Consider the following 23,904-nt stretch of genomic DNA (forward strand, 5'->3'; position numbering starts at 1 on the left):
AGCAGCAAGCATCTTTTAATTTCATGGTTGCAGTCACCATCTGCAGTGATTTCAGAGCCCAAGAAAATAAAGTTTGTCACTGTTTCCATTGTTTCCCTATACATTTGTGATGAAGTGATGGGACCGAATGCCACGATCTTAATTATTTGAATGTTGAGTTCTAAACCAGCTTTTTCACTCTCCTCTTTCACTTTCATCAAGAGGCTCTTTAGTTCCTCTTTGCTTTCTGCCATTAAGGTGGTGTCATCTGTATATCCGAGGTTATGATATTTCTCCTGGCAATCTTGATTCCAGCTTGTGCTTCATCCAGCCCAGCATTTCTCATGATGTACTCTGCATAGAAGTTAAATAAGCAGGGTGACAATATTTAGCCTTGACATACTACTTTCCTAATTTGGATCCAGTCCAAATTGGGAACTGGATTACTCTAACTGTTCCTTCTTGACCTGCAAACAGATTTCTCAGGAGGCAGGTAAGGTGGTCTGGTATTCCCATCTCTTTAAAAATTTTCCAGTTTGTTGTGATCCACACAGTCAAAGGCTTTAGGGTAGTCAATGAGGCTTTAGGATAGTCAATGAAGCAGAAGTATATGTTTTTCTGGAATTCTCTAGCTTTTTCTATGATCCAACAGATGCTGGCAATTTGATCTCTGATTCCTCTGCCTTTTCTAAATCTGCTTGAACATCTGGGCGTTCTCAGTTCATGTGCTGTTGAAGTCCAGCTTGGAGAATTTTGAGCATTACTTTGCTAGTGTATAAGTCCGTCTGGTCAAGGCTATGGTCTTTCCCATGGTCATGTATGGATGTGAGAGTTGGACTGTGAAGAAAGCTGATCGCCGAAGAATTGATGCTTTTGAACTGTGGTGTTGGAGAAGACTCTTGAGAGTCCCTTGGACTGCAAGGAGATCCAACCAGTCCATTCTAAGGGAGATCGATCCTGGGTGTTCATTGGAAGGACTGATGCTGAAGCTGAAACTGCAATACTTTGGCCACCTCATGCGACGAGTTGACTCACTGGAAAAGACTCTGATGCTGGGAAAGGTTGGGGGCGGGAGGAGAAGGGGACGACCGAGAATGAGATGGCTGGATGGTATCACCGACTCTGTGGACATGAGTTTGAGTGAACTCTGGGAGTTGGTGATGGATAGGGAGGCCTGGCGTGCTGTGATTCTTGGGGTCACGGAGAGTCGGACACGACTGAGCGACTGAACTGAACTGAACTGAAGATGAGTGCAATTGTGCAGCAGTTTGAACATTCTTTGGCACTGCCTTTCTTTGGGATTGGAATGAAAACTGATCTTTTCTAGTCCTTTGGCCACTGCTGGGTTTTCCAATTTTGCTGGCATATTGAGTGCAGCACTTTCACAGCATCATCTTTTAGGACTTGAAATAGCTCAACTGGAATTCCATCACGTCCACTCTTTATTCGTAGTGATGCTTCCTAAGGCTCATTTGACTTCACACTCCAGGATGTCTGGCTCTAGGTGAGTGATTACATCATCGTGGTTATCTGGGTCATTAAGATCTTTGTTGCATAGTTCTGTGTATTCTTGCCCCCTCTTCTTAATATCTTCTGCTTCTGTTAGGTCCATACCATTTCTGTCCTTTACTGTGCCCATCTTTGCATGAAATATTCCCTTGGTATCTCTAATTTTCTTGAAGAGCTCTCTAGTCTTTCCCATTCTATTGTTTTCCTCTATTTCTTTGTATTGATTACTTAGGAAGGCTTTCTTATCTCTTCTTACTATTCTTTGGAACTCTGCACTCAGATGGATATATTTTTCCTTTTCTCCTTTGTCTTTAGCTTCTCTTCTTTTCTCAGCCCTTTGTAAGGCCTTCTCAGACAACCATTTTGCCTTTTTGTATTTCTTCTTCTTGGGGATGGTTCTGATCACTGCTTCTCATACAATGTTACGAACCCCCTTTCATAGTTCTTCAGGCACTCTATCTACCAGATCTAATCCCTTCAATCTATTTGTCACTTTCAATGTATAATCATAAGGGATTTGATTTAGGTCATACCTGAATGTTCTAGTGTTTTCCCCTATTTTCTTCAATTTAAGGCTGAATTTTGCAATAAGGAGTTCATAATCTAAGCCACAGTTGGCTCCCGGTCTTGTTTTTGCTGACTGTATAGATCTTCTCCATCTTTGGCTGCAAAGAATATAATCAGTCTGATTTTGGTATTGATCATCTGGTGATGTCCATGTGTAGAATGGTCTTTTGTGTTATTGGAGGAGGGTGTTTGTGATGATCAGTGTGTTCTGTTAGCAAAAGCCTGTTAGCCTTTGTCCTGCTTCATTTTGTACTCCAAGGCCAAACTTGCCTGTTACTCCAGGTGACTCTCAACTTCCTACTTTTGCATTCCAGTCCCCTATTATGAAAAGGTGTGTTAGTTCTAGAAGGTCTTGTAGGTTTTCATAGGACTGTTCAACTTCAGCTTCTTTAGCATTACTGGTTGGGGCACAGACTTGGATTGTTGTGATATTGAATGACTTGCCTTGGAAGTGAACAGAGATTATTCTGTTGTTTTTGAGATGGCACCCAAGTACCACATTTTGGATGCTTCTGTTGACTATGAGGGCTACTCCATTTCTTCTGAGGGATTCTTATTTGGTCCCACCCATTAGATTAGAACAAGACCCAGATTCCCAAACAGCCAGTCCCTCCCATCAGGAAGCTTCCACAAGCCTTATCCATCAGAGGGCAGACAGAATAGAAACCACAATTACAGAAAACTAACCAAACTGATCACTTGGATCACAGCCTTGTCTAACTCAATGAAACTATGAGTCATGTCGGGTAGGGCCACCCAAGACCAACATGTCATGGTGGAGAGTTCTGACAAAATGTGGTCCACTAGAGAAGGGAATGGCAAACTGCTTTAGTATTCTTGCCTTGAGAATCCCATGAACAGTATGAAAAGGCAAAAAGATATGACACTGAAAGATGAACGCCTTAGGTCAGTAGATGCCCAATATGCTACTGGAGAATAGTGGAGAAATAGCTCTAGAAAGAGTGAAGAGGCTGAGCTAAAGTGAAAACAATGCCCAGCTGTGGATGTGACTGGTGACGGAAATAAAGACTGATGCTGTAAAGAACAATTTTGCATAGGAACCTGGAATGTTAGGTCTATGAATCAAGGTAAATAGGTACATAGGAGGTGTTCAATAAAACAGAGCAAATGAATGAAATGATATGTGATTTGTTTTTCTGAGCATCTCTAAAAAAATTTTTAACCATGAATCACAGGAGGTAATCATTGACTGGAATAGCCAATAATCATAAGACTCTGATAGAAAGTTCATTTTTTTAAAACTTACAATTATCCATCCAGAATATTATGGGTGGTGGTAACCCAATTGGTGGTCTGCAGGGAAGGACCAAAGACTGGCCGTTTCGAAGTGTTATTGGTTCAAGCTTTTCTTTGGTCCACAATGGTGACCCTAATAAAATAAAATAATAACTTCTAAGTTATTTCTGCACTGGAAAACAAAAAAAAGTACTAGAAAGAAAAATAAACCAAACTTGTAGAGAAATAGTAACTTGGAATTTATGGAAATTAAGATAACAAATTTTTTAAAAATGACATTCATAGGGTAAGTTCTGAGTCAGCAAGTCCATTTCTAAGAATTTACATTATATAAATCCTTGAAGATCCATAATGATTTTGTTAAAAGCATGCTTTTCACAAAAGAATGAAAAACACTTATATATATAAAAAGATTTGTGAAAGAAATAATGGTAAACCTATACTTTTGAATAAAATAGTGTTACATGTTGTATAAAGACAGTTAGACAATAAGTATAAGATTAATATAATACACATGATATGTAGATAAGCCAAAAAGGTTACAAATTCAGAATGAGTTTGTTTTCAATAGGTACATACATATCTGCCTAGGTAAAAATACAAAAAAATGTAAAACAGTAATTTCCTTGAGTGAAAAGATTCTTGAACAATTTTTACATTTCTTTTTTGTTCATTGTAGTTGATTTGTTCTATAAAGCACACATATTACACACATAATTGAAAAAAGCTTTAAAAATGACCAGACCTTCTAATGGCCACTGTTCTTGAAATACACACTCTTGGGTTGTTGAGAGAATGTACTGACTATTGCAAAAAGAGTTACAATAATATCAAGATAATGAAGCTACTCTATTTCCAGTGAAATTTTGATATAAAAATGTTTAAAGAAATATATGCACCCTAATGTTCATGTTCATAGCAACATTATTTACAATAGCTAAGATACGGAAGCAACCTAAGTGTCCATCAACAGATGACTGGATAAAGAAGACGTGTGTGTGTGTGTGTGTGTATGACATACAATGAAATATTGGGCTTCCCTGGGGCTCAGATGGTAAAGAACCTGCCTGCAATGCAGGAGACCTGGGTTCAACCCTGGGTCAGACAGATTCCCTGGAGAAGGGAATGGCTACCCACTCCAGTATTCTTGCCTGGAGAATTCCTTGGACAGAGGAGCCTGGCAGGCTATAGTCCATGGGGTCACAAAGAGTCAGACATGACTGAACAACTAACACTTTCACTTTCACACAATGGAATATTACTCAGCCATAAAAAAGAATGAAAATTTGCCAACTGCAGCAACATAGATGGACTTGTAGGACACTGTGATAAGTGAAATAGGTCTCTTTGTACAGAGAAAGACAGATAGATGATATCATTTATATGTGGAATCTAAAAAATACAACAAATTAGTGAATATAACAAAACAGCAGTGGACTCAGATATATACTCACTCACAAACTAGCGGCTCCCAGTGGGAAGAGGCAAGAGGAGAGGGGCAATATAAGGGGAAGGAGTTAAGAACTACAAACTGCTGTGTATAAAATAAGTTACAAGGATATATTACATAACATAGGAAATATAACCAACTTTTATAATATTTTTAAATGGAGTATAACCTTTAAAATTGTGAATCACTAATTATATATATATAACCTTTATAATAAAGTACATCAACCATATTTCAATTAAAAGATGCTTAAAGAAGTAACACATACCTCAATTACCCATTTTATATTGAATTTATCTCCATCTGACTATATGGACTATGCTTGTACATAAGATTCAGGAGAAATTAATGATTAGATCAATCTGAGGAAGAAGCATTTTTCTTACCCTTGGTGATTTATTCTGGACTTTTACAAAATACACACTGGTTTGGCAAAACATTAGGCTGAGGAATTGGGAAAAAGTGGAAAAGGGTGACGATTTTCATGCAAAAATAAAGTCAAGAGTATTGGCATCAATGCCACTGCCTTCTTGTAATGGTTATTTGGATGATGTAACAGATGGCTGGTGTTGGAGTCAGACTTTAAAAAGGGTCCTGTTCCGCGAACAGGTCTGACTTACTGGATGGACGGATGACAATGTTATTAGAAATCGCAGCCCCGCGTTCATTCCTGGCTGTACACTGATAGACTCCTTCATAGGTCTCTGCTTTCCCCTCGCTCACGATGTTGATTGTGAGGGTTCCTGAGCCAGGCTTCATGGTGACGAGAGGGTCTTTATCTATGTCAAAATGAGTCCCATTTCGGGTCCAGGAAAAGCTGCCAGGCACATAGAGGATTAAGCTTGTTAACAGTCCAGAAAAACAGGATTACTTACTCTTCAACAAATTCCTTGTAGTTTTATGAGTTTCTGAATAATTAGACTTTAATATTCAATAAAAGAGCAATAAGCTCCATACCTAAAATATTTCACTGAATCGTGACTTAGAAAAAAGTGCTGACCATGCATACTAAGGTACATGTCTTCATCAGAAGTACCAAAATCTGACTCAATAAAGAAACCATGCATACCAATTGCCTGTCATTTTTCAAAGAAAATATTGTAAGTAGGTCACCAGGGCACACCTTCTTAGAGCTTTATTAGCATTTTTATTGTAAACTCCATTGTTTATAGAATTGATAACCTGTCTATGAAAATTTGCTGCAGGGTGAAGAGCAACATGAAAGGCCTTTGCAAGTACTAATATATGTGTATATTAAAAGTGGTCAGACTAGTGTCAAGTTACCACCAGGCAAAGTGTGAGTTCGGAGGAGAGGAAGACACTTGAATTCAATGGTATTTTAAATGTCAGCTTTCATTTAAAAAGTGACCATTCTATATAAAATATATGTGAGAATTTTTAATCTAGAGATGATTTTGAAAATTTCTGGGAAAGTATTTCAAATTGGCAACTAAAAGTCTTCTTTTTCAGTTTTGTTTATATAAAATGAATGATTGCCTTATATAAAAGTCACAGAGGTCATGTAATTAAAGACTTGGTAACTGGTTACAAATGAACAATGGCCATGCTCTTACACAAGCATTAATTTCTAAACTTTTCCATGATTCCCAAGCCCTCTTGCATTTCCCTTCCCACTGTTTATCCATTTAGTGGGAGTTGTCACACCTCCTAGGGCAGGAGGCAGTGGTAGTGGATGCTACTGGCTTATGAGAAATAGAGATTAGGGATGCTGTAAAATATCCTACAATGCACAGGAGAGCTCTGCCTCCATAAAAAAAATTATCCAACCCAAAATATCAACAGAGCTAAGGTGGAGAAATCCTGCCTAACAGGGAATTATAGGAAGTATTAAGTGAGTGTTAAACTGAAGGGGCGGAGAAGGCAATGGCAAGCCACTCCAGTACTCTTGCCTGGAGAATCCCATGGATGGAGGAGCCTGGTAGGCTGCAGTCCGTGGGGTCGCTAGGGGTCGGACACGACTGAGCGACTTCACTTTCACTTTTCACTTTCACACATTGGAGAAGGAAATGGCAACCCACTCCAGTGTTCTTGCCTGGAGAATCCCAGGGACGGGGGAACCTGGTGGGCTTCCGTCTATGGGGTCACACAGAGTCGGACACGATTGAAGTGACACAGCAGCAGCAGCAGCAGCAAACTGAAGGGGACACTGTCCATCAAAGGACATTGCATTAGTGCTTAAGTGCTCAAAAGTTTCTAATAATACAGCAGAACAGATTGTTTTAAGTCAGCCTTTGATGGAAATTTTTGATATCCTTAGGTATTTACTGCCAGTTAATTTTTTTCCTCTGGTGCCAGTCTGTGATAGATTAGTAAGGCTGGTCATAGACAAACTCAGAAATACAATATTTAGAAAATCTCCTTTCTATTTTATAACTTAAAAATTCCACCTTATATGTCCATAATAATCATCCAATTCTTGAAAAATGCCATATATTATTGGACAAGTTACAGATCACCCACTAAGGAGGTGTGGAACCTGGATAAGGTTACCTAGCATTATTGGGCATCAGTTTTCCCCCTATAAAATATATTGGCTGGACAAGATAATGTTTAATGTTTCTCCCAAGTCTAAAATGCTCTGCAGTGCTCATGCCAAGATGCATATGAAGCATCCGGAGTGTTGAACTCTGCCATGTTTGGAAAACCACTTGGGGCTGTTTTATAGATTTCGAGAGAGCTAGGAGAGATCTTAGAAGTTGTGCAATTCAGCTTCTTTATTTTACACATGAAGACACCGAGGCCAATAGAGAAGGAATTTGCCCATGTCACAGGCTGTCAGAAGGCTCTTTCGACATCTCCCCACAATTTTTTAGCATGTCACACAGAAAGGTATCAGTATGGAAATACAACCACCTGGGTTTTCAGGAAGAACCAACTGAATTTAATTAAAAGCAGAGAGACAAAACAATGAACCTACAAATGACACCTTAATAATAGGTGAGAGTGTGAAAGTGAACGTGTTTGTCGCTCAGTCGTGTCTGACTCTCTTTGACTCCATGGACCGTAGCCCACCAGGCTTCTCTGTTCATGGGATTCTCCAGGCAAGAATACTGGAGTGGATTGCCATTCTCTTCTCCAGGGGATTGTCCTTACCCAGGGATCGATCAATACTTCTTTTCAGTATTATAACAACAGAAAGCACACCTACCTTGGAGGAGGTTTCCCCTTTGCCTCACACTGGATTACAATATTCTCCCGAGGGTCAATAATGTAATCTTTTGGAGACTGTTGAGTGATGGTTGGTGGCTGTACCACTTAATTGGAGAAAGAAGAACAATGGATAGAAACAAATTATTTAATATTGTAATAGTAATTATTATATTTTTTTCTGTATCAAAATCACTTACCCTAGATTAAGTATGCTCCAAATGTTTTTAGTAATTTCTCCTGTGGTAACACACAACTCAGCAGATTTTTGGCTAAAAGACTCCTAAAATTTTGGAGTCAAGACATAACTCCCTTCTGGTAACTTTATATGTGTTCATAAAGCCCATTTCCCACACTGAAAGTTTGGGAAATTCATTACCAATATAAACTTAAAATTAAGATTTTCATTTCTGATGTAACAATGAGAAATTTCTCTGAGACATTTGGTTCAAATGATGCTTTTTGATAAAATTTGTTATGAGGTAAATTTGCAACTTTATTAAAAAAGAATAACCAATTCATAGTTCATTCCTGGGTTCATGTAAATTAATACACTGGTAACAAATATATTTGAGAAGCAATGTTAAAAAGATGATTAAATCAGAGACTTGACATGTCTTATTAGAGCCAGGAGGAAGGCGGCTACTAGGAACAAAGATAAAACAGGCTTATTTAGTAGATGAATTGGGAAGCTCTCTGTTATAGGAAACAGTATTCTCATTTCAGTCTTCCAAGTGCTATGTGATCATTTATTACTGTAGGAAGAAACTATTCTGACACAGAACAACTGAATCTGAAGAAAACCTGGTATCTGGACATTTGATGTTCAAGTCACTCTAAGATTACCACGCCCTCCTTCTTGTGAAATCAGAATCAGAGTGTAGAACAGGAGGGGAAGGGAGAAATAATCTATTTTGACTTTTCTGTTGCCTCATGCAGCAAAATAGATTGACTTCCTAGGCAAGCAGGGAGAAGCAAAGTGGCCATGGCTTAAAAATGGCTTATAAATCTGCAGGCATGAGTCTGTTTCCTTTGTCTCCAATCTTGTGTCTATTGACCAGACAGCTCTTACTGAATATCCAAAGAACACATAAAACACAGATCGAAAATGGAACTCATAATTGCCATCATTTACTGTGCACCTGTTAACTGCAGGATACTGCACAGTGTCAATTTCAACTCCCTTTCAAGATCCATCCCTTCCTCACCCTAAGCCAACTGCTCCTTTCAGCCTCTAGCACTGTCCAGGGGAGCCTCATCCTTTCCAGCCCAGTCAGTTACCAATGCTGGGTAGCAGTTTGGTCTAACAATTAATAACTAGTCTGTCTACTTTTTACCAGCTGTGAGAATTCAAGCAAGTTTCTTAACTTCTGTGAGCCCTCATTTCTGTAAAGGGTTTGAAAACAGGGTTTGAAAGTGGTGTCTACCTCCTAGGGTTGTTGGGAAAATCAAATAAAATTACTTGTGCAAAATTCTTAGTCCATGTCAAACTGTAATGGTTCAGTGATATTACCTGTATTTAGATTATTAACAAAGTCATTTTTATTTAGACTAGCTTCACTTTGCAGTGATCCTTTAGGCTCTGGCAGTATAGAGTCTGGGATGATGGAAAGCAGCTTAGAATTCCCCACTAAGGGATCAGCAGGCATAGGTTGTGGGTAAGGGGGACTTTTAGGAGTGATTCAATCTGATTTCTTCTGCTTTTCTATGAGTGACAGAGATACAAGGGTGGTGGTCTCAGACCCAGAACTTAATGGAGCTGGTTTAGCTGCCACAAAACACAGCCAGGAGCTGACCATCTAGATGGAACTCTTTGAACAGTGCTGAGGTCATCGGGCAACCAACAAGGGCTATGGAGTAACAAGGGGAAAAGGTGATTTTATATAATTGTCCTGGTTAATCCAATACCAAAGGATTTTTCAAATGCTTGAAAATTATTATTATTTTTTTTAGGTAGATGATAGGTGGTGCCCAGCTGTCAGAGGCAGCAGTTTTAGATTAGAGCATGCCACTCAGAAAGGATGTGAGTTGGGGGCACTTGTCTTTTGTACACTTCCAAACAAGATTCAAACTCTCTGGGCCATTTTACTGATGACATTAAGAAACACTAATCTACCCAGTCTTGCAGATTGAGCAAGTATATGAATGAACTCTGCTAAAGTACCTGCAAGTGCCCAACTCCTATATATATCCAAAAACATGCTTTTATTCCAGCCAGCCTTTAATAGCATTTAGAACCAGACGTTCTCTTCCAATTTTGTGATTCTCATTGAGTTACATCAGATGTGAATGAAGCACAGAAGTTAGTAGTGCAGAATATTGGTAAAAGAAAAACAGTAATACCTGAGTCCAGAATTCATGCAGGGAATATATTCAACCTGCTTCTTGGAATTTCATTGCAATGCTTAGCCACAGTAAACACACATGCTTAAAAAGACATTAGCCATGAAAATAAAATCATGCATTTAATTCACAGTATTCATTCAAAAACAAAGACACAGTCAAATTTTCACACTGCCTGGTAATGACAGAAAGACACTTACAGTCTTCAAGAAGTTTTGCTTTTTCCCCATCAATATCAGCAGGTGAGTGGGCGAACAGGATTAAAGAAAACCAGATGTTAGTAATAGGAACGTTAGCACCCTGAAGATAATAGGGGCGTCTTGTCTATTTTATTTAACCTAAAAAACTAGTAGAGCAAAGGTGGAGCTGGTAAAGTAGCAAGAGAAAGAAACTCCCATTAAAGGTTTTGTTTATTCCTGAAGCAGTGATTTCTACAGAAACATATGGGAAGAACAAAAGAGATGCTATAGGCCAAAAAAATGATTCTGCCAGGAACAGAAATGGATAGTTCCATGCCATACATGTGCTGGACAAGTAATTATGTTCAATTTGAAAAATAGCTTAAATCTACAATTAATCTGAGTTGTCACATACTGTGTTGTGTCTGATCCTATTATCCCAGAAATCACTATGCACATGGTAATGATACCTAACAATGGCACACTGCTACAAGGAGAGTGCTCCATCCAAGTCAAATCCAGCACTGATTTGAGGTTTTTATATTTCCATGGTTAATCCCCATGTTGGTAACTGCACTTTTCAGACTGCTAACATATTTCTGTCTCAGAATGCCTCAGTCACCCAGGGCTGCTAGTACCTACCCCAAGGTGCAAAAAAGGTGTAAGGAACTGGGGCAGGAAGAAATTACATTAGCATGCAATTCACATGATTCCGCTGTGCCGCCTGTCATTACTACTTGCAAAGGTTAATGCAGGAGCGCCTGGGTTGTCCGTGACTTTCTTTTCATCATGGTTCTGCCTCTTCTCCATTAGCAGGATAATTGAGTTAGCTGTAGGTGACTGTTTCCCTCTGATTGTTAGATTGAGCAGTCAGATTAAGGGGGAATATATTTAACACAAGAGAGAACAAAAGCATTTCTCTCAATGCTTTTCTCTTTCTCCTACATATCTGCTAGGGCAAATGCTTACTTAGGCATTCAAACTCCAATGGGCTTAACCAATCATATCTTTTTTTTTTTTAATTGAAATTAAGGTCACTGAATGAATATCTTTTGAAAAGAAGTTGAATATTGCATTTTCTTATACTTTAAAGATGCACAGCAAAGGGAGTCAACAAAATATGGGGCCCATCACACCTCTTCTTCCCACTGGCAGTTGCAACCTTTTTGGTTAAAAAAAAAAAAAAAAAATGACATCACAACAATTGAATTGCCCCAGGAAAGTGTTATCCTTCTTGCACCTTGGAAAGCTTGCCAAACAGATGTTCTATTCAAGAAGCTAATGGATTTAAAGAGGTCATGTAGATTAGGGATAAAGAATAAATCAATTCTGAAGTACAGTAATTATCCAGATTTGAAATTCTGCTTTCCATTGCAGGAAAAGTAACCCGTTGGCACTTAGCATTATCTGTAATTTTTCAGACACCACCCTGCTCAGGGAGAGTGCAGCATATACGGTTCTTTATTCAGGAAAGGGTGGGCTCCTATAGTAGCTGTTACGTGCTCCATTCTAAATAGCAATTTTGCTGAAGACTTGTTTTATTTTCAACATTGACATCTTGGTCTTTAATCACCATTTTTAAAACAAAGACCTTTCACTAGGCTTTGATAGACACATTTTCTAGCTCTAAACTCATACTTAAGATTCAAAACTCAAAAGTGAACTTTGCCTTGTCTGAGTCAAGAGAAATGAGTCATGGGTAGTTTGGGGATACGGAGGGGTATGGGGTTGGCTGAGAGATGATAATTTTACTCAGCATATGAAGGGAGAAGATGGAGAGGTGGGAAGGAGATAAATGGGGGGGGGAGGTAATCCGTGATCATTCTTTTTATTGGAATATAGTTGCTTTACAATTCTGTGTTAGTTTCTGCTGTACAACATTGTGAATCAGCTAAATGTATACATATATTCCCTCCCTCTTGAGCCTCCTTCCCCAACCTCTAGGTCACCACAGAGCACCAAACTGAGCTCCCTGTGCCATCAGCAGCTTCTCGCTAGCTATCTACTTCACACTTGGTCGTGTACACGTGTCAATGCTACTCTCTCAGTTCGTCCCTCCCTCTCCTTCCCCGCCTGTGTCCAAAAGCAATTCCTATGGCTTTCTTGCAGGATGGTTTCTATAAAAAGTTGCCTGTTGGGAAGATCAGCTCACAGTTCACTCCTTCTTGGGCCAGCCCCCTCAGTGGTACGCCAAAAGGACCTGAAGGGAGGGAAAGACTGACAGGGAGGGGACCGTGTGTTTGGCCTTTTCTAGAGTCTGAATTCTTTTTTTTCCTAGGGACTGATTCTTTATAAACACCAGGTGCTGTTTGATTCGCTTTTCAGGATCACACAGACGTGTCCTCCATTCACACTGTTCAGAGTGGCGATAAATGCCGGGGAGGTTCTGGCTCCAGGGGCTCAGAGCTTTGCAATGTTAATACTTACGATCAAGAGGGACTTCCAGTGCACTAATCATCTGGCACAGGAAGAGCATCAGCGGCGCTCTGCCTGCAGATAAGCGCTTCTTTTTCGGCATTATTTTAAGCTGCATTAGCCAAGCTCCTGCTGAGCCCCACAAGCTGAATTTCCTTTTCTTCTTTCACAAATGATTTGTGTGCAGTGTTTCAATAATTCTCATGCAGGAAACTGAAAAAGGATAGAAGAAGAATGAGTGCATCTTTTTTTTTGAAAGAAGGAAATGAAGTGAGGAAGTCTGCAGTTCAGAACATCAGTTCTGTATTATACATGAACTCTAAATGGGAGCTAACTTTTAAATATTTAACTCTGAGGACTGAAAGAATCATTTATTAATAAATCAGCTAAAATTAGGTCAGAAATATTTGCAACGATGTCAAGCAAAACCTGTTAGTGCCATCCTTCTGGTTTTCCCAGTTTAAATATCTGTGTTTATATCAGAGGCTACCATGTCTCTAATAGAGCAAGAAAACTTGGCTTTAAATCGGTTAAAAGGTGTAACTTCAAAGGGGAGGCCTAATGGCTTCTCTTTTCCAGAGATTCTCTCTGAGAAAGTTCAGGGTGTGGTTGTCAATTTGTTTCAAACCTCAAACACTGATTTACCGGCAGAGCCACCAAGAATACTGGCCTTTTCCATCTCTTACCTGGACTGCGGCAACAGACATGCCTGGGCTCTGAGTTCCAGGTCTTCCTCACTGCAGCAACCCTCTGAAACAATGCTGACTAATTTTCTCAAAAGGTCTTTAGTTAAATGTCGGAGTAGTCTCATGGGACCTACCCAAAAAAGTTCAAAATACCCTTAAACAGGTAATACAAAAATTTCAATTATCTGGTCTGAGTTTATCCTACCAACCTTATTTCCTCCTATTTCTACATAAGTTATTTATTTTTTTGTCATTTTGATTGCCTGATTCTGCTTTTCTTTCTTGGGCCAGTCCTTCAATATGCTTTGAGTTTTGCCAACTTCTTGCCTTGGTTTATCCCACTCCTTTTACCTGGAATGTCCTCTCCACCAAATTTTCTCATCAGTGTCCAAAGGACTTCTTTATAGATCATTGAAAATGGAAACACAAGCTGACCACTTCAATAAAGTCATTTATTTCACCCTCTGAGAACCCCTGAAATTCCTTGTTTTATTCATCACGTTTTTATACAGGTATATACTTTTAGGGGATATGTATGCTCTGCGAAGAAAGCTGATCACCGAAGAACTGATGCTTTTGAACTGTGGTGCTGGAGAAGACTCTTGAGAGTCCCTTGGACTGCAAGGAGATCTAACCAGTCCATTCTGAAGGAGATCGATCCTGGGTGTTCATTGGAAGGACTGATGCTAAAGCTGAAACTCCAATACTTTGGCCACCTCATGCAACGAGTTGACTCACTGGAAAAGACTCTGATGCTGGGAAGGATTGGGGGTGGGAGGAGACGGGGACAACAGAGAATGAGATGGCTGGATGGCATCACCGACTCGATGGAGGTGAGTTTGAGTGAACTCCGGGAGTTGGTGATGGACAGGGAGGCCTGGCGTGCTGTGATTCATGGGGTCGTGGAGAGTCGGACACGACTGAGCGACTGAACTGAACTGAACTGATGCTCTCTCCCCTACTACTTCAGGCAAAGATTGTGCCTCTCCCACCTTTGTAAACTAAAATAGTGTACCTGGCGCATGAAAGTGTCTACTGTACACAAGAAAACATGCACACAAACACAGAATACAGGCTTCTGTCCAACAGCAGACTCCTGCGTGAAATGATGGGTATAATCTTCCCCGAAGAGATGCGAGTGACCCATGGCTCTCTCTCAAGAAGGTAGGAGAGATGCTATTATTATAAACTAGGGTCATTCATGCAGTTTCATTACTGAATTATTTGTGTAATTGTGTATTTTTAAAATGTCTATCTTTCCCACTCAACTGAAAACCTCCAAAGGGTAGGGACCACATCTTCCCTGTTCCCTATCATGTCCCCAGAGCTCATCACAGTGTCTAGCATATGGTAGGGAGTAAATAACATTGGTAGAAAAAAAAAAAGCAGGGAAAGGGGGAAATGAGGTGGTATTCAGAAAGGCACTCTGACCACAGTCTACCTAAGGCTATATTTATATTTATACTTATGAACATGTATGCATGCTCAGTCATGCCTGACTCTTTGCGATCCCATGGACTGTAGCCCGCCAGGCTTCTCTGTCCATGGGATCTTCCACGCAAGAATACTGGAGTGGGTTGCCATTTCCTCTTTCAGGGGATCTTTCCCACCCAGGGATCAAACCCATGTCTCTGGAGTCTCCTACATTGGCAGGCAGATTCTTTACCATCATACAACCTGGGAATCCCTGGTTTCCCACCAGAATTCTTCAGTTTCTTACTCAATTCAGCATTATGGTCTAAAAGTCAAAAAACTGTATTTCTCCAGAAGTCCTCTATATAAATCCTCTTGAAGAGGAGGCATTTTTGCAAAGGTAACAGAGTGAAACCATAACTGTCTATATTTACACTACTTGGTTTGAAAACCAAACTCTTATCAATCTGGTCAAATTAGTTGTCATATAATGTCTGTGTGTGGAAGAGAGCTTAAATGTATAAAAGAGAAATGAAATGATGCTGATAACATGTGTTTTGCTAGCAACTGAGTTCCGATTTGAACATAATTATAACTGTAGTTGGGTATTTCTTGTAAAACAAATACAAAAATATGCTAAACAAAAGCAAAAAATTCTAAACATAGACATTATACATATATAAATACTATTTTGTGAATGAAACATCCATACTGTGTGCTTTCATTTAAGATCCAGGAAATTTGTCTTTCTATATTACAACACATAAACATCATGATTTAAACATTGAGAGGCAGGTAGAGAAGCTCACCCAACCATTACTAACCAAAATATAAACCAGACTATCTTTCTGTGCATGCAAAGCAGATCTATACTATTTAATCAGATTTACTTAGGTCTTTCATGATTTTTTCTGTTGAAATGCTAGTTGTGAATTCATAGATAGTCTTCAAGGAAAATAAACATAAATGACAAGATGACCCTAAAACAAACATGCTACACATACTGAGAGAAAACTATAGAACCAAACATTGAGAAAACAAAGGGAACACCTGCCTGAATTCTGTGTCAAACTAATTGAGTTTATTCAATTTAAGTGCCTGGAATAGATGCCAGAGAACTAAAACACTTTCCAGAAGATGTACAAATAAATTGTAATGCATACAATTTCTAAGTTCTTCATTCATTATTTGTTTTCCCTGAATGCCTTAACTATTCATCCTTCAAAAGAGAGAAACTATTAGACAACATCCTATAAAAGAAAGTATCATTCAACCTGCTTATCTTTTCAGAATATATACAGAATAAAATACTGCACATTAAATCACAGTGTTGTATAAAGAAAAAAATAAAAATCTTAAGAAAAATTGAGACAGCACTTACTTAAAGAGACATGAGTAAATCTTCACAATGAGAGGAGGTCATGGACTATAATAAATAAAGATGCAGTCTCTCATCAGAAGCTGTAAGCTCATTTAAACCAATAGCCACAAAATCATCTCCAGTGTAGGTTCTGTTTGGGGAGGACAAAGCAATGGCCCAGCCCATCCTCTGAATCCTGTCTATGGAAAATCACTGACTTCTACGAATGCCATCACAGGTGAATAACCCAATCTCTAAGGACAGCACTAGGTCCCTGACAGTCATAGTGAAAATCAAATACAACTACAGAAAACTGAACTTCCTCTCTGTAAGAGCGATGGACTTTGCATGTCTCACAAAGGAAAACCTCTGCTTCTGCACTCTGAGTACTGACATCAGAGCCCTGCTCTGCCAGGAGCCCACCTGCCTTGTAGTTTACCTTGGAAAAAATGGTCATTCTCTTTTACTTGAGAATCACGAAGAAAACTAAATGGTTTATGCAATTACATTATGATGAATGAAACCCCCATCTGAAATAGCATCTTGTTTAGTCAAGTTATAGGGCATGCTAGCACAACATAGTTTGTATTTTAAAAAAAATATTTGCCACAGACATTTTAAAGCATACTTGAATGAGAAAGGTGATAGGTTCATCTTCAGAATACAAATCACCCCAATATTTAAAAATACATATATTGTTAAAATGACCCAGAGTAATCATAAACAGGAAAGCCTTTTACTATTTTGCTTCATTTAAACTCCATTCAAAGCGACTTTTCACACATTACCTTTAGAATCTCTGAAACAGAAGAGAAAAAAAAAATCTCCCTTCTTTAGTAAACTTCACCATTAGGAAAGAAATACAAATTAAGGTTCCCTTATTTCTTTTGTTATAAAATTCATATTAAATCATACAAGCACACATTTTAACAAAGGTTTCATACTCCTGTTGCTTACCTAAGATGTCTTGTCATTAGAAAGAAAAGAAAATCTTTGCTTTTCTCAAATGAGAAATGAAATTAATTAGAATGAAAAAAAATAGCAATTCTCTACCAGAACCAGGAGGCCATGCATTACTGACCATTTCATTCTAGCCTATTTGTACTTTTTCGCATCCCAACATGGGTGGTTCAGTGCTGATTGCACAATGTAACATGATCTACTCTCTAAGCCAATAAACAAAGATGCTTATGTGACTGCACGCCCTTTGGCACACTAATTATTGCCCTGGTGAGCCATCAGCGGCTGGCCTCTCTGAGTGGATAGCTAACTGGAAGTGGCATCATCTTGACTGTGAAAGGTAATTTTTAGCAGCCAACTCAGGATGGTTACTGTTTCTTAATTGAAGTACAGTTCATTTACAATGTTGCATCAGTTTCTGATATACAGCAAAGTAATTGATATATGTATCTGTGTGTGTATATATATATTCTTTTTCATATTATTTTCCATTATGGTTTATTACAGGATGCTGGACATAGTTCCTATGCTATACAGTAGGACACTGTTGTTTCTCTATTTTATATGTAGTAATTTGTGTCTGCTAATTCCAAACTTCTAATTTATCCCTCCTCCATCCTCTTCCCCCTTTGGTAACCACAAGTCTGTTCTCTGTGTCTGTGAGTCTGTTTCCGTTTTAAACATAAGTTCATTTATTGATATTCTAGATTCCACATATCAGTGATAGTGATGTTACATGGTATGTCTTTGGTTTACTTCACCTAGCATGATAATCTAGTTCCACCGATGTTGCTGAAAATGGCATTACTTTGTTCTTTTTTTTCTTTTATAGCCGAGCAGTATTGGGATGGTTACTTTTTATATTTTGTTAAACATTTACCAAAAGGAATAAGCATATTAATGCCCAATCCTAGCCCATGCCTGTGCTTGTCAGTCATAAGTTTTGAGTCTGAGACTATGGAAGGAAGATTAGAGAGAAATGGACAAAGAGTTCGTATAGTTAACACATCAACAAAGTCATCCAAACCTACATAACTCCACTACCATGAATGTGCCTTAGAAAAAAGGAGTTTTGGATTACGTGACCCTAGGGACTGCAATGATCTCTTCAAATAACAAGGCAAATCTTGTGAAGCAAAGGAACATGACTATAATTCCTTCCGAGCCCCAAAGGATGTCCCTTAGTAGATTCTACAAGGAATCTGGTACCTATAACCTGGAATGGTACTGAAGGAATGGAGGACAAGTAACAGATGTTTTTAAACCAAATAACAGATGACAGAATACATCTTGATAACAGCTCAAATCTCCAATCCTCAGAGCACTATAACTGATTATCTTACTAGGTATTCATAAAACCATAGAAAATAGGAAAGCAATTATTTTACCCATTTAACAGGTGAGAGAAAAAAATATCATGGGGCCATCATTCACTGGGACCTTCTCTGTGCCAGGAATCACACTGAGTTTGTTCCATGTGTTAACTTATCTCATCTTGCCAATAACCCCAAACAAGAAACTCTATTTCATTTCCCAGTTTAATGATAAGGAATTTGAGATGGAGGATGGTAGAGTCATTTGCTTAAGGACACACATGATATGTAAAGTGATAGACCGAAACCTCCAGTTCTTCTGAAAAGTTCTGGAGCTTCCAGCTTGTCATACCCTGAGAAGCCTCTAGCATTTCCCTTCCTCTCATATCCTCTTACTTTGCATTCAGCCAATAAGCAAACAAAATTACCAAATTAAGTCACTGATGTTAAAAAAAAACCCAAGTGTTAATGGTTTCTGAATGTCTACAGAAGATTTTCTTAGAGCACATCTCCAGGGGCCTCTTCATAATAGATTGCATGTGAATAGTGACCACTAGAAGTGTATCACACACTCACCCTGACCTTTTGAAGGAACCGCAAGTTAGTACAATGGACACAAGACAGACTTTTAGAAAGTTAATTTTAAAAGTAGGCAATGTAACTAAGGAGAACAGTATGAAGGTTCCTTAAAAGACTAAAAATAGAGTTGTCATATGAGCCAGTAATCCTATTCCTGGGTAAATATCCAGAAAAGACAAAAATTCCAACTCAAAAAAACAGATGCACCTCAGTGTTCATAGCAGCATTATTCAAAACAGTCAAGACATGGAAGCAACCTAAATGCCCACTGACATATGAATGGATAAAGAAGATGTGATATGCATGTGTGTACTGTGCTGTGCTCAGTCATGTCTAACTCTTTGCGACCTGGTGGACTGCAGCCTGCCAGGCTTCTCTGTCCATGGGGACTCTCCAGGCAAGAACACTGAAGTGGGTTGCCATGCCCTCCTCTAGGGGATCTTCCCAACCCAGGGATCGAACCTGCGTCTCTTATGTCTCCTGCATCAGCAGGCGGATTCTTTACTACCAGTGTCATGTGGGAAGCTCACTGTGTAGCATAGGGAACTAACTATATTCAATATCTTATAATCTATAGTGGAAAAAAATCTAAAAAAGTATATTAATATCTATATTTATCTGAATCACTATGTGTACACCTGAAACACAGTAACATAACTATACTTCAATTTATAACAAAAAGGGGCAACAAATTTTTTTTTTAAATAAAAATTAAAAGATGCTCCAAAATCACTGCAGATGCTGATTGCAGCCATGAAATTAAAAGACGCTTGCTCCTTGGAAGGAAAGTTATGACCAACCTTGATAGTATATTAAAAAGCAGAGACATTACTTTGCCAAAAAGGTCCATCTAGTCAAGGCAATGGTTTTTCCTGTGGTCATGTATGGATGTGAGAGTTGGACTGTGAAGAAGGCTGATCACTGAAGAATTGATGCTTTTGAACTGTGGTGCTGGAGAAGACTCTTGAGAGTCCCTTATACTGCAAGGAGATCCAACCAGTCCATTCTAAAGGAGATCAATCCTGGATGTTCATTGGAGGGACTGATGCTAAAGCTGAAACTGCAATACTTTGGCCACCTCATGCGACGAGTTAACTCACTGGAAAAGAGTCTGATGCTGGGAAAGGTTGGGGGCGAGAGGAGAAGGGGACGACCAAGAATGAGATGGCTGGATGGCATCACCGACTCTGTGGACATGAGTTTGGGTGAACTCCGGGAGTTGGTGATGGACAGGGAGGCCTGGCGTGCTGTGATTCATGGGGTCGCGGAGAGTCGGACACAACTGAGCGACTGAACTGAACTGAAAATAGCTCAAAAAAAGTATGCAACATATAAGTAGATGGTACAACATTCATAAGGTACAAAAGATCATATAATGCAAAGTAAGCAAAGCAACCCACTCCAGTGTTCTTGCCTGGAGAATCCCAGGGACGGGGGAGCCTGGTGGGCTTCCGTCTATGGGGTCACACAGAGTCGGACACGACTGAAGTGACTTAGCAGCAGCAGCAGCAGCAAGCAACACAATCCCAGTTTTTCCCTGGGGAATGTTATTATTACCAAGCTTTGTGAATTCTTCTAGAGCTATTTTATGTATAAAGAGGTCTAAATATATATAAAACAATATTTAAAGGGCCTCTTAGATACAGAAAACAGCTTTAAATCCTTTTTACCATTGAAGTTAGATCAAAAATAGGCAAGTCTTTCAATAATATCTAGTTATTTACATCACATAAAATTATTTGGATGTAGGCTTTTTCAATTCTCCTTAATTTAGCACAGAAATTACAAGAAAGGAAATAGTAGAGAATGATCTAATTGAGAGAGCTAAGATGAAGGATGAAGCATGCTTATTAAAAAGTCCATGTATATATATGTATGACAGAATCACTTTGCTGCATAGAAGAAATTAACACAACATTGTAAATCAACTAATACTTCAGTTTAAAAAATCAAACATACACAAAGGCACAAAAGTCCATAAGGGTGAGACTAATGGTGACCCTGACCAATGGTGGCGCCTGTCCCACATGTGTCCACCAGTTATCTGGTGACAGTTGTCAGGATTAGTTTCAGGGGTGACAGAGAGAGAGCTGATGAGAAAAGGAAGGATGGGTAGAGTGAGAGGAACGGTACACACGCGTGTGCTAAGTTGCTTCAGTCATGTCCAACTCTGAGACCCCATGGACTGTAGCCCGCCAGGCTCCTCTGTCCGTGGGGATTCTCCAGGCAAGAATACTGGAGTGCGTAGCCAAGCCCTCCTCCAGGGGATCTTCCCAACCCAGGGATAGAACCCACATCTGTGACATCTCCTGCATTGGCAAGTGGGTTCTTTATCACTAGCACCACCTGGGACTTTCTCAAAGGAAGCCTTCCTCACCCTACCTCCAAATCCAGTCACAGTTAACTAACAGATCAGAGAGGAAACTGTTCCCTCTGAATGCTTGCCCTACTCACAGTCTGTCTTTCTGCACTGACCCCACCATCCTGACCGAGACTAGAAGAATCAGGCGTGGGTGGCCGACCAAAGGCCACGCAGTGCCTGTGAGATGACCTGGCGATTTTAGAAGGCTAGAGAGTGACCAACCAACTGGCAACAAGTTCCTTTTTCATGGGGAGAGTGAATACGAGGCACAAAGGGAGAATAAGTCACAGTCTGGAGCAGGAGCAAAGGTCAAAGATGGCACAGAGGCAAGGCAGCATGGGAAGCCGTGAGTCAGCAGGGCATCTGAGGGCTCCTGAGCAGAACGAAGCCAGCAGGCAGTAACAGAATCAGTCGAAATGCTCAACTGAGTGCCTGCAGCATTGGTGAACACCTCAGGTGAGGACAAGGACCTGCTCCATGTGTACTATGATTACCAGGTCTCTAAAACTCTTGGCATCCCAAACAATGTTCCAATTCTCTGTGAGGTTTGTCAGAACAGTGGTTGTGGCCAAAAGATCTTCCCATCTTTCTTCCATCCTGCAAATTCTAAAATAAGCCTCCATTAGAGTGGTGGGTAGACTTACATCGCTGGCCCCCAGGACGCACTCCTCCAGCATCCATCCCTCTGTGTAGCACCCCCTCCCAACAATGACTCTGGGCTTGGCCACAGGACGTTTTGGCCAATGGGGTTTTAGCAAGGATTATGCAAATTGAGAGGTATGATTAGCACTTGCACGCTGGGGCTTTCCTCTTGTAATGTTCCTTCTGGGAAGCTTAGCTCGACTATGAATGATGAGAGGAGAGAGTGGAAAGAGACCTTACGTAGACTGATCATCTTGGTCTTTCTGGGCCCCACTGAGCTTCCAGCTGAAAGCAGCTGAATAAACCACATGCCACAGAAGAAACATCTGAGACAGAACAAACAGATGTCAATCACCTGAAGGTTAATAGAGCCTCAGAATTACAAAAAAAATCATCAACTGTTTCAAGTCACAAAATTTGGGGGTGATTTGTTACATAGCCACAGATACCCAAAATAATAAAACTCAGACTGACTGTTCCTTGCAACCAGAAAGATGCTAATATACCCATTTAAGAGGGTTGATGATTTCAATGCACATATCTCCTTACAATATCATGGCTGGAGCTACAAGAATCCTAAATGAATAGTCTGGTGATGACTCTAAAATAATCCATCATTTCATTTCCTCTATATACTTCCTTGTATGTAACAGCCAAAGAGTACAGATTTGTTATAGTTCTCATACAAAACTTGTACTCAATAAATAGAAAATAATTACCACTGACACCAAAGAAAGCTTTTTACCCTAAAATAATTGAGGGCAAGAGGAGAAGGGAGTGACAGAGGATGAAGTGGTTGGATAGTATCACTGACTCAATGGACATGAAACTGGGCAAACTGAGGGCGAAAGACAGAGGAGTCTGGTGTGCTGCAGTTCATGGGGTCACAAGGAGTCGGACATGACTGAGCAACTGAACAAAAACAAGGCCTGATTTAGTATTTTAGGTATTCTATCAATCTATTCCTAATGCAGAAAAGCAAATATTAAGCTAGAGAATAGGATGAGAGGGAGCTCCATGACGGTTTGCCTCTCTTACCTTCCGACCTTCATGAATCAGACCAGAATCTGCTAGTGTTCTATCTTGGCTCCTACTTGGATCTACTTATTCTCCTACTAAACAGGGAATCAAAGAAAAGGGGGAGGAAAAGAAAAAAGGCAGGCCTTAGAGACAGGTCTATTCCTTCAAAGCAAGGTCCACTTCCTAGGTGATTTCCTTCAGATTATAAAGCAGAAACAAAGTTCCAATTTTTAAACATGGAAAGTAGGGAATAGCTCTAAGGGTGAAGTCTGAGAACTGGAAAACTAAATCTGAAATATGGGCCTTGATAGTAATATATTCAGAAACATTTGTCGAGTCACTGAAACAAGTTCTGGCTCTATTTATCTTCTTGTAAACAGATTTCTATAAATATCACTGAAAAGATGTAGGATCAGAAACAGTTTATTAAAACTTTCAGCAGAAAAGACCATGCAGGATATTAGTATTCTTATCTATTTGCCAAGTAAACAACATATGGCAACATGGCAGCCATTTAATAGTAGATAATAGCATTTTGGAAGGCCTGGCAGAATTGCCACTTTTTAAAAACTTATGTCATATTTCAAAGATAAGAAGGAAGGATTTACAAACTGCTCTTGTTGCTAAATGGTTTGAGCCACTGAGGGTGGAGATGCAAAGCAGAGATCAAAGTTTCAGTGCATTCTACTCCTAATAGCCTGG

At 39.5% G+C, this 23,904-nt stretch overlaps 1 protein-coding gene across 5 annotated transcripts in view; it reads right to left on the reverse strand.

The window, feature by feature from the left end:
• Window positions 1-23,904, reverse strand: part of NRCAM (neuronal cell adhesion molecule) — a 340,964-nt gene that overhangs the window by 81,187 nt on the left and 235,873 nt on the right. For 3 of the 5 annotated variants that reach the window (XM_055420791.2, XM_055420787.2, XM_088834349.1), the window contains exons 4-8: window positions 12,880-13,080; window positions 10,474-10,491; window positions 7,932-8,037; window positions 5,383-5,579; window positions 3,323-3,445 (exon numbers count right to left, since the gene is read on the reverse strand). In XM_055420791.2, coding sequence (XP_055276766.2) covers window positions 3,323-3,445; window positions 5,383-5,579; window positions 7,932-8,037; window positions 10,474-10,491; window positions 12,880-12,985 — 550 coding nt within the window. In that variant the 5' untranslated portion in view covers window positions 12,986-13,080. The remainder of the gene's footprint in view (window positions 1-3,322; window positions 3,446-5,382; window positions 5,580-7,931; window positions 8,038-10,473; window positions 10,492-12,879; window positions 13,081-23,904) is intronic. The other 2 variants (XM_055420793.2, XM_055420789.2) reach the window with 1 other exon arrangement.

The sequence above is a fragment of the Moschus berezovskii genome, chromosome 3 (genome assembly GCF_049115385.1).
Source record: "Moschus berezovskii isolate FMDL1 chromosome 3, NW_MosBer_1.0, whole genome shotgun sequence".
NCBI lineage: Eukaryota > Metazoa > Chordata > Mammalia > Artiodactyla > Moschidae > Moschus > Moschus berezovskii.